The 12,114-nt window shown below is 38.5% G+C and overlaps 1 protein-coding gene across 2 annotated transcripts in view; it reads right to left on the bottom strand.

Moving 5' to 3' along the window:
* Window positions 1–12,114, bottom strand: part of SPINK5 (serine peptidase inhibitor Kazal type 5) — a 68,845-nt gene that overhangs the window by 35,016 nt on the left and 21,715 nt on the right. For both annotated transcript variants that reach the window (XM_058677456.1, XM_058677455.1), the window contains exons 8-12: window positions 11,457–11,523; window positions 6,581–6,708; window positions 4,890–4,977; window positions 3,563–3,690; window positions 1,727–1,808 (exon numbers count right to left, since the gene is read on the bottom strand). In XM_058677456.1, the coding sequence (XP_058533439.1) occupies window positions 1,727–1,808; window positions 3,563–3,690; window positions 4,890–4,977; window positions 6,581–6,708; window positions 11,457–11,523 (493 nt within the window). The remainder of the gene's footprint in view (window positions 1–1,726; window positions 1,809–3,562; window positions 3,691–4,889; window positions 4,978–6,580; window positions 6,709–11,456; window positions 11,524–12,114) is intronic.

The following is a 12,114-nucleotide window of genomic DNA, read 5'->3' on the forward strand; positions in this document are numbered from 1 at the left end:
ATTCTACAACAAATTATTGCCATTTGCTAAGAGGCAAATAAGATGTAAAGTCATACTAGAAGAGGTAGACAACCAAATTCTACAATAATCTGAACAGAATAAAATAAGTGCAAATGTAAAGGTTCAAGAATATCTGAGACATTAAGGACTTGAACAATAATTCTGACTTTGGACATGAAGGCAGAGGTCAACAGTAATGTAGGTGAGACAGTGAAGAGAGTCCAGGATTTTCCAGGGACGAAGAAGAGGATTGTGAAGTGTGTATACTACATTGTGCAAATAAAATCAGCCAAGTAAAACAGGTGAGGAACTATAGGGTTCATAGAGGCATATGAATCTCTAAGTCGGAGTAAGACCCATGTAAGAAAGCTAAGGAGACTCAAAACATACCCCTGTTGTTGATAGTAATCTATTTGTGTTTAAGCAGAGCAGCATTATGGTCTGATTTTTACTCTGAAACATGATCTGTGTTCATATTAGATACACAATGGAAAGGATAGAAGCTACTGGGGAATTTGAAGACTTTCATCATTAGAATAACATGATGCAGAACAGTGTTAGGAGGGGTGTGCAGAGAAATCTTCAATACCTTAGTGAGAAGTAACAAATCTTTGTGTTCTACCTAGTAAGGCATATGTGAGTCCACGCTGTTTCCTGTCTGGTTCTAAGCTTTCCTTGTTGTTCTCTATCTATTCTAAATTTCTGTTTGTTTTTTAAAGTGTTCTGCACCTCAACTGCTGACATATGACTTGTTAGAGTTATAAGCCAGCTTAGACTATCCTAAAATCTGCCAAGTTCAGCAAAATTATGCTTCAACACTATAAACTGCTAAATACTAAAATGGAAATAGACACGAGACAGCTGAATAGTACCCTATAGCCATTTTAAGGTGTATAGAACCCATTGTATATAAACTAAAATTGAAATGTCAATGAAGAAGTCACAGGATGTGGTTAAGAACTTGCATTTTTTAACATATTGGTTACTCAATAACATGCCAATTAATTCCATAATGTTGTAAATTGTTGTTGATGTTATGCTGGGGCTTTTAATTGATCGGGATGATATTCTGCCAGCTCTGCCTTCAGACCAGAGATGGTCTCCCCAAGAAACCGTTGAATTTATCTGGACAGTAAGATGCTCGACTCTGTGCTTGGTATATGCTTGCAAGGAAAGAATCTTGACTGAATTTGAACTGTGGTAATGCAACAAGGTAGAGGAATCCACCATGGGGGGAGGTTACGGGGAGGGGTGGGGGGAATCCCAGAGCCTATTGAACTGTGTCACATGATGCAATGTAATTAATAATTTTAAAAAATTGAATAGTCAAAAAAAAAAAGAATAACATGATGATAACTGATCTAAGGCTTTGGAAATAAATGCAATATTTCAGAGGTTAAAAAATCATGCATTTTCAGAAAAATCACATGTAGAAAATATAAATGTAGAATTTCTCTGGGAAGTGGTCAACCAATGCTAACACAGTGCACAGGTGGCAAAACCAGAATTAAAACTCAATTTTTTGAAGTCCAAATAACTTCTTTGCATTTTAGGTGGTTAATCTTTGAAGTAGCAAAAAGAGACCAATTTTCCAGAGCACAAATGTGAATCCCACATACAAGAGTTAAGATGTTCTGGGGACTCTGCAAGGCAAGACTCTACCCTCAGTTTAGGCTCTTTGAAGTATGTTCAAATTGGGAGGATTTATGGAATGGGCCCCACTCACGGCATAGGAGGGTGCTTTTCCAGATTCTCTTTTACTTCTTGCTTGTGCTCCAACCCTTTTCTTTTCTTTAGCTTCTGCTTGACTGAATGAGAGAGAAAATGAATTGAATATATTAGGACCACACAATTGCAGTATTTTCTCCACACCCCTGCAGTGGTGATCTGTCCTCTCTCCTTAGAAAGGTATGACTTTCCCCTCCTCACAACATATCAAGAAAACAGCCTCCAATAAGGCATGATATCTTGACTTCTTCATAGAGTCTGTTTATGGCTAAAAACGTCAATATTTATAGGCAAAATTTGCTTTTTCTAAGTTATCCTTTCCTGTTGTAAGAAAAGGGCATCATCAAAAAAAAAAAAAACGTATCAAATTGGAACCATAATGACAGCGGAAATGGACTGGAAATGACCTTACAAAGCACACGGACTTGTTTCTCAAAAAATGTGAGAGGCAGAGAGGGCCCTGGTTATCCTCTCTTGATACGACCATCATCACAATCTTCTCCCTCAAGTCTATGTTGTGTCTACCTCATCAGGCACTCACCACACTGCATTGAAATATAAATATATTGATTACTTACGATCGGTGAATCTAAAGGGCAAAACATGAGGCCAATGTGGAAAGGTCAATAATTTCATACACTGATAAATCACCTCCCTAAATTACTTTGTGAAATAGAATTGCATGGTATGCAGACTTAACTATTTGCAGCCAATCAAAACACAGAGGAGAGGGTTTGTCATTCTTATCGTTTTAGCATACTGATCAAGACACCTGCCACCCGGTCTGGCTCCTGATTTCAGTGTCCTGGGAGGCCAGGGTGACGACTCAAGGAATCATGCTTCTCTCACCCGCATGAGACCAAGATTGAGTTAACGCTTTCCAGATTTGATCCCAGCTCAGACTGGGCTGTTGCAGACATTTCCAGGTTTGCAAGAAGTTATCTGGATGTTCTCTTTTTCCCCATTCCTCTCTCTCCCTTTTAACCCTTCTCCTTCTTTAAAAAAAGAATTTTTTTAAGCTATAGATTCTAAATCAGACACTTAACCTGAATTCAACAGAAAGTCAAACTATATCCTGAAAGGGACTGCCAATTTTAGCTTACTGAGAAATGTTACATTATATAAAGTAACACTTACTGGAATTTTCATGGAATTTATGATTTCTCATGGTAAGTTTGGTTTCATTCAATTTCCATGTCACCTGCTTACTGCAAACTCTAACCTCAGTGGAAGACGAGCAGCCTAACAAGTGGCAAAACAGATTCACAAATGAAGCTTCAGCACGTCATGCTTACCAGGACGTTTCTGAGAATGCACGTTGAAGCAAACAAGCGAAGAGCTAGTTCCTTACCCCCAGCTGTATTACTTGCTCTCTGTTTAACTTACTCGACTTCCTTCTCCATTTTCATTTATTATTTATTTGCAAGAGTTACACACACACAGTGAGAGAGACAGAAAGAGAGAGAGATCCTCCATCTGCTGTTCACTTCTTTTCATCTGCTGGTTTGCAACAGCCAGTGACGGGCCAGGCCAGGGCCAGGAGGTGGGAGCTTATTCCAGCTCTCCCATGTGGATAGCAGACGCCCAGACACTTGGGTCACCTTTTCCTATTTTTTTGCAGGCCATTATCAGGGAGCTGCATAGGAAACAGAGGCACTGAAACACATGGATTGGTGCCCATCTGAGGTGCCAGTAATCAGACTGGCTTTACTTGCTAGGCCACACTGTGGGCCTCTCCCTTCCTTGTTTTGAGCTACTTTCCCCATCTATGACAGAAGTCAGTTTGATTAGAGTATCTGCAGAGTATCCTCCTTCTCCAACAATCTATACTCACAAGAAGGCTAGGCACATGGAACACAAGTTGCCATGCATTTTTCCATCAGGGCCACGAACAGGATCATTTTCTCTCGTGCAGAAAAGTATCCCTTTCTTTGCACGATCTTGAAATTCACTGCAGAGTTTCTGAATAAAGAAAAGAGACCATTAAATAACATTGCCTATTCCCTATAATAAATTTTAAATCATTTTTATCAAAGAAAATGGAAAAGATGAATTCAGGATAGAAAAATTCCTAGGTTTTAAGATCATCTAGAAATTTTGTGACAGTTATCTCCTTACAATATTCGTTCACTTCAGTTTTCAGCAAATGTACTGACATAAGAAAGAATGTGATTTAGATCCTATACCAGGTAATGAAAAAGTTGAAGTCCTGCAATATACAGAGAATATGACACAGATTTCAATTAAGTATGTGCAAGGACAAAGGAAAGAAAGATTCATGGAAATTCAGAGAACATACACCTATATTCTATCTGGAGGAATATGATGTGTCAAAAATCAAAAAATTCCCAGGAGTTAACATGTTATGAAAAGTTATGTCAGCATTGAAACATATTCTTTTGAAACAGTCTGTCATTTCCATTAGGATAGCAGCTAAAGAATCCGTAGGGTAAAAAAAAAAAAGTTTGGAAAGTAAACTTTGAAAATGGATCAAAGCTAAGCTACTAAACTTTGATAGAAATTTAAGTTTTATTCTTAGATAATGGAAAGATGAAAAAGATTTTTAAGAGAGAATGACAGAACCACATCTTTGTTTTAGAAAGGTTCCCAATCAGATGAACTGGAAGATTTAAGTGACTAAGGATTGAAGTTAGAGAATATAATTAGCAATTGGGGAAAAAAAAATTAGCAATTGGGGAGGCAGCAGAGAGAAAAAGACAAAGAAGGAACGGGGGAGAAAGAGTAACAGAAGCAGCAGTACTGTCTACGAAACAAAGGGAATCTTTTTATACTAATTTTTTAAAATGAAGTAGAATACTATACAGTTTCAAAGGAAACATGTTAAAAATTCTACAACGATGCTGCTTTTATAAAGACACGCTCTCCGACAACTACCACATTTGAAGAAAACATATCAACTTTGAAGTCAGATAATCAGCTAGCTCTAGGAGTGTAGAAATATTTTATTAATGTGACTAATTTCTGCCAAACAGCTAGATATTTTAATGCGGCAATTATTTTTCTCACTTTCACAAAACTGTAGCTACAAGGTTAATTTCTGGAAGGTCGTTTAGTAGTGGCAGAAATATTAACCAATATTGAAAATGCGTACTAGAATAAGACATACAACATGCACAAAAGTCTATCAAACTAACCCTCACCTCTATTTCTTTTTTAGCTTTAACATTTTCTTCAGCTTCTCTCCGATTTTTGTCTGTCTTGTTTTTTTCTTCTGCAAATTGCCACATGCTAGAAAAGAAAAATAAAGCAGTAGAGATGTTTCAAGTCTTCATGTTATCAAAACGTCACTAAGCAGAGATGGAAAAGCAGTTAAGTTTTCCTGCGTTCGGTACAACCACATTGAAATCAGCTTGAGTCTCCCGCAAAACTCCTTTCAATTCGTCTTTTTATGTGTGTAATTTCCTTTACATAGAATGATCTCTTCCTCATCTCTCCTTTTAAACTTCTACGTTTTTCCAGAAGGCAATCTAGTCCCCTAAGAGAAATAAGCTCTACATCTGCAGCATTTTGAGATGTGAATATTTTGATCTTGTGGCCCAACATTCATTCTGTCTTACAATATATACATGGTGCACATGTCTGTGGTTTATTTTTTATGAGACTTAACCTTCTGGAGAGTAAGCATTTTCATTCACATCTTTATTCATTCATTCACTAGTGACCTAAGGGCTAGGTCTCAGGGGCACTCGGTGAATGCCGACACATTTCCTGTTTTCCTGGTGCTTGCAGCTTACTAAGGTAGATGCAGAGTCAACATGGAGTCATAGAAATAATTATTATAATTACCAATTGTGATGACTGCTGTAAAACAAAATTACCAGGGATTATGAAGATTGAGTTTCACTGAAGGGCTTTTTGAAGGCTTACCCAAGGAAGGATACCCTTAAATGCAGCTTACAAGAGGAGGGACGGCAGCTGGCCAAGATGGAAGAATTGTAAGTAAGGTGATATACAGCAAAGATCTTTTAGATTTCAAGGTTCTGAAAGAAAGGGTGATGAGGCCTTTTCAGAGACATCTTCCTAAATGTCATAATTTATTATGTTGTAGAAATTGAATTTCTCTCGAGACCATATGTCCCAGATGGAAACATGTGAGCAATCCAATTACCGTATGAACAAAAGCTTTTTTTTTTTAAGATTATTAATTTGAAAGGCAGAGTGAATGAGAGACACAGAAGGCGGGAGGGCGGGCGGGAGGGAAGGAAAGAGAGTGAGAGAGAGTGAGAGAGAGGGAGGAAAGGAGACAACAAGCGAGCAAGTGAGCGAGTAAGCTAGGGAGCGAGCTGCCTGCAACAGCTAATCTGAAGCCAAAAATAGGATCTGTATGCAAGTCCCCTGCACTGGTGACAAGAACCCAACGGCTTGGGTCATGACCCACTACTCCTCTGGCACATTAGCAGGAAACTGGCCTTCAACCACAGAGTGGCCAGGACTCAAACCAGGCACCTGACATGGGCTAGTAGCATCCACAGCAGCAGCTTACCAAACTGCTGCAACATGAATTTTTGTTGAGAGTATTCTACAGAATTCTGTTATTATGAGCTAATTACTGAAGAAAACCCACCAAAGTCTTGGTACCATCTTCTCTCCTTGTTCCATACTAAGCAGTTCAAAAAGAGGCTCACAGAGGATACAGGAGGAGATAAGAAGTTCTTGTCAGTCTTCCAGCTAGAAAGTAGAATCTATTTGTACTCAGAATTAGACATCCATCCTTAGTGTTAACTTATGAGACAGTGATATGGTTTCTGGAGGACACTGTTTTTTCCCCCATCTTTCAGAGCATTCCCGTTTCCACCTATTCAGTGACTAGGGAAAGTGATTCTATACTCACAAAATTTCAGCGCACAGAGCACATTTGTTGCCATGCATCCTGCCGTCAGGGCCACGGACTGGGTCACTCTCTCGTGTGCAGAAAAGTCTTCCATTCCTCACAAGTTTCTCATATTCCTTGCAAAGATCCTAGAAAACATTTTATAATCATTTCCTTACTCTCAAATCCAGAAACGTTTATGCATTGACTTATTTTTTTTAAGATTTTATTCATTTTATTACAGCCAGATATACAGAGAGGAGGAGAGACAGAGAGGAAGATTTTCTGTCCGATGATTCACTCCCCAAGTGAGCCGCAACGGGCCGGTGCGCGCCAATCCGAAGCCGGGAACCTGGAACCTCTTCCGGGTCTCCCACGCGGGTGCAGTGTCCCAATGCATTGGGCCGTCCTCAACTGCTTTCCCAGGCCACAAGCAGGGAGCTGGATGGGAAGTGGAGCTGCCAGGATTAGAACCGGCGCCCATATGGGATCCCGGGGCTTTCAAGGCGAGGACTTTAGCCGCTAGGCCACGCCGCCGGGCCCTGCATTGACTTATAACAATAAGATTTTTTTATGCCTAGACGTACTGATGAAAACATGTAAGATACTGGTGAGAATTAGTAAGAAATAGTGATTCTGCTGCCACATCACTCCAAACTCGTATCTATCATGTGCTGTATTTATTAAAAGACTCCAAGCATGAATAAGGTTGAACAAATATATACTATAACCAAAAGTAGCTAGCTCTTATTAGTTTTTAGGTTCGTTTTGGGGAAAAAAAGTCTTTCATGAGGTTACAATAGAGCCACAACAGAAATGGAACAACCAGGACAAAACAAAACGAAAAGCACTTTGAAAAGCAGAAGACAGATTTTATGAGATGAAATGTTTTAGAATTACTTAGTAGGGATCAGGAACAATCTAAAATAATTGGCAAGGAGAAAGAAACAAGATAATACCCAGCAGAACGAAACAAAATATTTATTTTCTTTGTGAGCCTTTGGAAAATTTTTGTGTCCTTTGTCTCCTTTATCTATGAACATTAGTGACATTCCTGGGAAACCCTCAGAGAAAGTAAATCTGATTTCCTTTCATTTCTACCTTACAAAGATAAATCATCAAGACTCATATTTGCTTAGAAAACCTCAAAAAATTTTGTAAATATCAAAAAATGCAGGCGATTTTTCTCAAGTTTCTTGAAACTTTGGCTCAATATTTTCAGATTTCTTTATACTCTGAAAATTCTTCTATTTGATGAAGGTTACATTTAACATAAAAATAGAATTCAAATACCCCTAGGCTAGAAGATTTTCTCTTCTATTTTATTTTTAATTTTATGATACAATTCCATAGGCTCTGGGATTTCCCTTTCTCCCTTTCCAAATTCCCCCCCCACCCAACTGATTTCCCCCATATTATTACAATAGTATAGTCCTTCATAAATGGACATAAGTCCAGCATGCTGCTATTTAAGTGTGTCCTGACGTTGCTGGTACAGACAGAGGCATACAGCCCAGCATCCTATTGTCTAGATATATCCAGCAGTTTCATTGGGAGTCCATCTTTGATTTGGAAGTATCCTCATATATCTGGACGTGATAGTCTCTACTGCACAGTTATACATTCCCTTAAATGAAAAGCCATAGAACAAAATGAACAATAGGGATAAAGTTTAAAAATTCACAACACTATGGAGTTAAATAACATGCTATTGAATAACCAATGTGTCAATAGAGATGAAAAAGAAAACAAAGCATTCTTTGAGAAAATGATGCTATCGTATGATTTGTCAGTGACAAATTTAGTAAAAGAACTGATTTTGAAGAAATGAAAATAAAAAATATCAAAACTCGTGACTTACAGCACAAACAGTATTGAAAGGGCTATTGACCTTATATTTTGCATGAAGGTTGCCTTGTATCAGAACATACGCTATTTGTCCTTTTGAGATTGACTTATTTCACTGAACATAATGATTTTTAGTTGGGACCATTTGGTTGCAAATGGTAGAATTTCATTCTTTTTAATGGTTGAGTTGTATTCCATGGAGTAGTACCACAGATTCTTAATCTACTCCTCTTTGGATGGGATTTGGGTTGTTTCCGTGTCTTTGCTAATGTAGATTGTGCTGCTGTAAATGCAGGATTTTCATATGCAGATTTCATTTCCTTTGGATATATTCCTAGGAGTGGAATAGCTGGTTCATATGGTAGGTTTATTTGCAGGTCTCTAAGCACTTTCCCTACTGACTTCTATAGTGGTTATACTAGGCTAGAAGATAAATTTATATCAAGAAATAGATTGTGATAAAATACATTAGTGTAACATGACCTATAAAAATTGCTGCTGTATAACTTTCTTCTAAACTTTATGAGACTGATTTTCCCATGTCAGCAAGAAACTATGAACACAAAAAGTGTGGCTAGGGTTGGGGAGGCTGGTGTTGTTGCACAGGGGGTAAAGCCACGGAATCCAGTGCCTGCATTCCATATAGGTACTGGTTCAAGTCCTGGCTGCTTCACCTCCCAGCCAATGCACTTGGGAAGGTAATGGAGGATGGTCCAAGTGTTTGAGCCCCTAAACACTCATGGGAGACCAAGGAGAGGTTTCTGGATCCTTGCACCACTCTGCTGTTGCAGTAACTTAGGGAATAGACCAGCAGATGCAAGACTTCTGTCTCTTTGTCTCTCTTGTCTCTCTCTCAAATTAATAAATATATCTTTTTTATTTTTTAAAAAGTGTGACTGGGAGTCAGGTGACCAAGGCCACTATACTGTAACTCATTGGGAGATCATAGCAAAGACCAATCTTCTTGAGGATCTCAATCTTAGAGCCTATACAGTGACGTTTCTGAATGAAGGCTTGCATAGTAGGTTCTTCTCTAGATCATGTTCTTTGATTCTTTTCACTAATCCAAGTTTTATTAGGATACTTTAAAAGAGATTCCCAATTGCCTCCTAATAAAAAGGTGGTTGTGTTTGGAGGAGCAATGGGTGTGCTCCCAACTGCCTGGCTGTAAAATCTAGGAACACAGCAGCAGAGGACTATCACCCAATAATCACAGTCGGCCATAAATTAATGCTTAATGAGTCCCATTAGAGAAACAATGGTAATTTTGGTTTATAAGCTGTGATTCATCCCAAGAGATTCTGAAGAAACACTTTTGTAAGCAACTTGCTGACAGGTTAATTAGGGGTCACATATTGAGCCATTACTATGAAGCAGTTTTGCTCCACATAATTAAGCTTAATGACCCCTCCACAATAACGACCCCTGTCACAGAGAGGAAGAGGGAGCTATCCCAGACCTGATCAAAAACACGGAAGAGAAAACTCTATATTTATGGAGTAATAAAATGGTATCACATGATGGCCCCACATTTTAGGTTGGAATTTGCCAGTTACCAAACAACTGCTGTTCACCCCTTTGCTGTGTATTGAGCAAACTTTTGACAGCTCAGCATATTTGACTTTTCCAAAGTGAAACCCCGAATGCTAAATATGAGAATGAGAACTTAACTTCATTGAATAGTGTCACGAAGTGGAGTTCAACTCTTAACTACCAATAATTATACCTGCTTTTCCCACAGGAAAAGACAAGCTGTATATTTGACAACAATAATATGCTTGAGTTGGTACGCAACCATGCAAGCATAGTTTCTCATTCGACAGACAGGTAAAACAGAGATCACTTATCCAAACCTCCAAACTTCCTGACAAGGAAACTGAGGCTCAGGGAGGGCATGCTTTATTCAGGATCACACACCCACAGAATTAAGGTGTTGGGACTGTCTGAGAAAAGGCTAGCCATTTAGCAAAGTAACTATCTCTCCCATTAAAGTAGGTTTTAGTAACCTCTGCGCTTGAGAAATCCAGCCTGTGTCACCTATAGTGCTTAGTCACTAATAATGTTCAATTGTAAAAGGAATATCCTTTTTGAAATATTTATTTATGAGAGACAGAGAGCAGAGGAGCCTTTTACTTGTTCACTCCTCACATGCCCAGGGGGTGAGGGCATACAGAACGCAACCCAGCCCTCCCATACGGGTATCAGGAACACAATTACTTGAGTTGTCGCTGCTCTGCCTAGGTCTACATTAGCAAGAAGCTAGAGCCAGAGACTAGAGCCATTTTAAATCTAACCACTCCTATGTGAGTTACAAACATCTTAACTACTAGGAGAAATACCAGCTACTAGGATAGGTAGTTTTACTTGACTGAAATTAGCTTGTCAAATAATTTGAAAACAACTTAATTTTTTAAAAGATTTATTTTTTGTGGTAAAAGCAAATATAGAGAGAGGTGGAGAGACAGAATGATCTTCTGTTCGCTGATTAATTTTAAGAGTATTTTTTGTTTTAAAATCAAGTTCTCAGTGTTTGAAAGTTTTGTTTAGGCAGGGACACGCTCTTTATAAATTCAGATATTTCTAAAGGTAAGAACCATAATGGAAAATTGAGTAAGTCCAACTTGTGTTAATGGAATTTATAGGTAATACTCCAATGGATCTACTAGAATCATTTCAAAGTTAATCCTGTCTAATTCACAATATTTTGCAATTTATTCAAAATTGTGCACAGCAAAAATGGGACTATACTAAACCAGAGAGAATACAGGTGGAAGCTGAGCAGCGTTCAGTTTATATAAATTTCAGTCTTACAGCAGCTTTTGAAAAAAATGGTGGAGAAGCAAAGTTGGAATCTGTACATTTTGATTATCACGTGAACTCTAAATCTGATTCTAATGCCCTAGCTAGCAATAGTCTGTGGACATTTTTTTGAAGTAGAAAATCCATTCAATACTGGCCAATGACATTGCATTATTTCAAACGTTCACAATGAAGTTTTCTGATATTCACTGCCACAAAAAGCAATTTTTTTTGTTGGCGAGTCATTTACCTTTTCTGCTTCTCGTTGAATTCTGGCTTCACCTTCTCGCTTGGCATTTTCTTCAGCTTCCTTTAAACTATTAAGAATAGCAAAAAGATGGACAATGTATAGCTTGGTTTTATTTTCTATGTCCAGTTTTATGCTAAGCACTCTGCTATCCTCCGCCACAACTTGTTGAAACTCATCTACTTACAGGAGACAAGCATTTTCCTGTCTTGAATGCCTGAGCTGAGACACTGGCAGAGATAAAAAAAAAAGGGTGTGACTCACTGACAGTCAATTAGAAGCTTTGTTCTGAAAACTGGATGGTGTGATATCTTGATTGACAAACAGAAGAAAATTTCCTTTAACAGGCAGAACCAGGACTTTAAAACAATGCTGTGATGCCGGAGAGAGAGGAGATGGAGCCCTGGAGATATTTTTATCCACACCCTTCAGTGTAACTTAAATATATACATATTTATTTTTAAGACAGAGACACAGAGATAGGCAGAGAGATCTCCCATTTACTTCGTCTACTCCCTGATTTCCTGCAAAACATCTATGACTGGGCCGAGCTGAAGTCAGGAGCCAAAACTCAACTCAGGACTTCTATGTAGGTGTCAGAAACTCAAATATATCACCTGCTGCCTGCAACCGTGTGCATGAGCAGGAAGCCCAGACCCAG

The sequence above is a fragment of the Ochotona princeps genome, chromosome 19 (genome assembly GCF_030435755.1).
Source record: "Ochotona princeps isolate mOchPri1 chromosome 19, mOchPri1.hap1, whole genome shotgun sequence".
NCBI classification, from domain to species: domain Eukaryota; kingdom Metazoa; phylum Chordata; class Mammalia; order Lagomorpha; family Ochotonidae; genus Ochotona; species Ochotona princeps.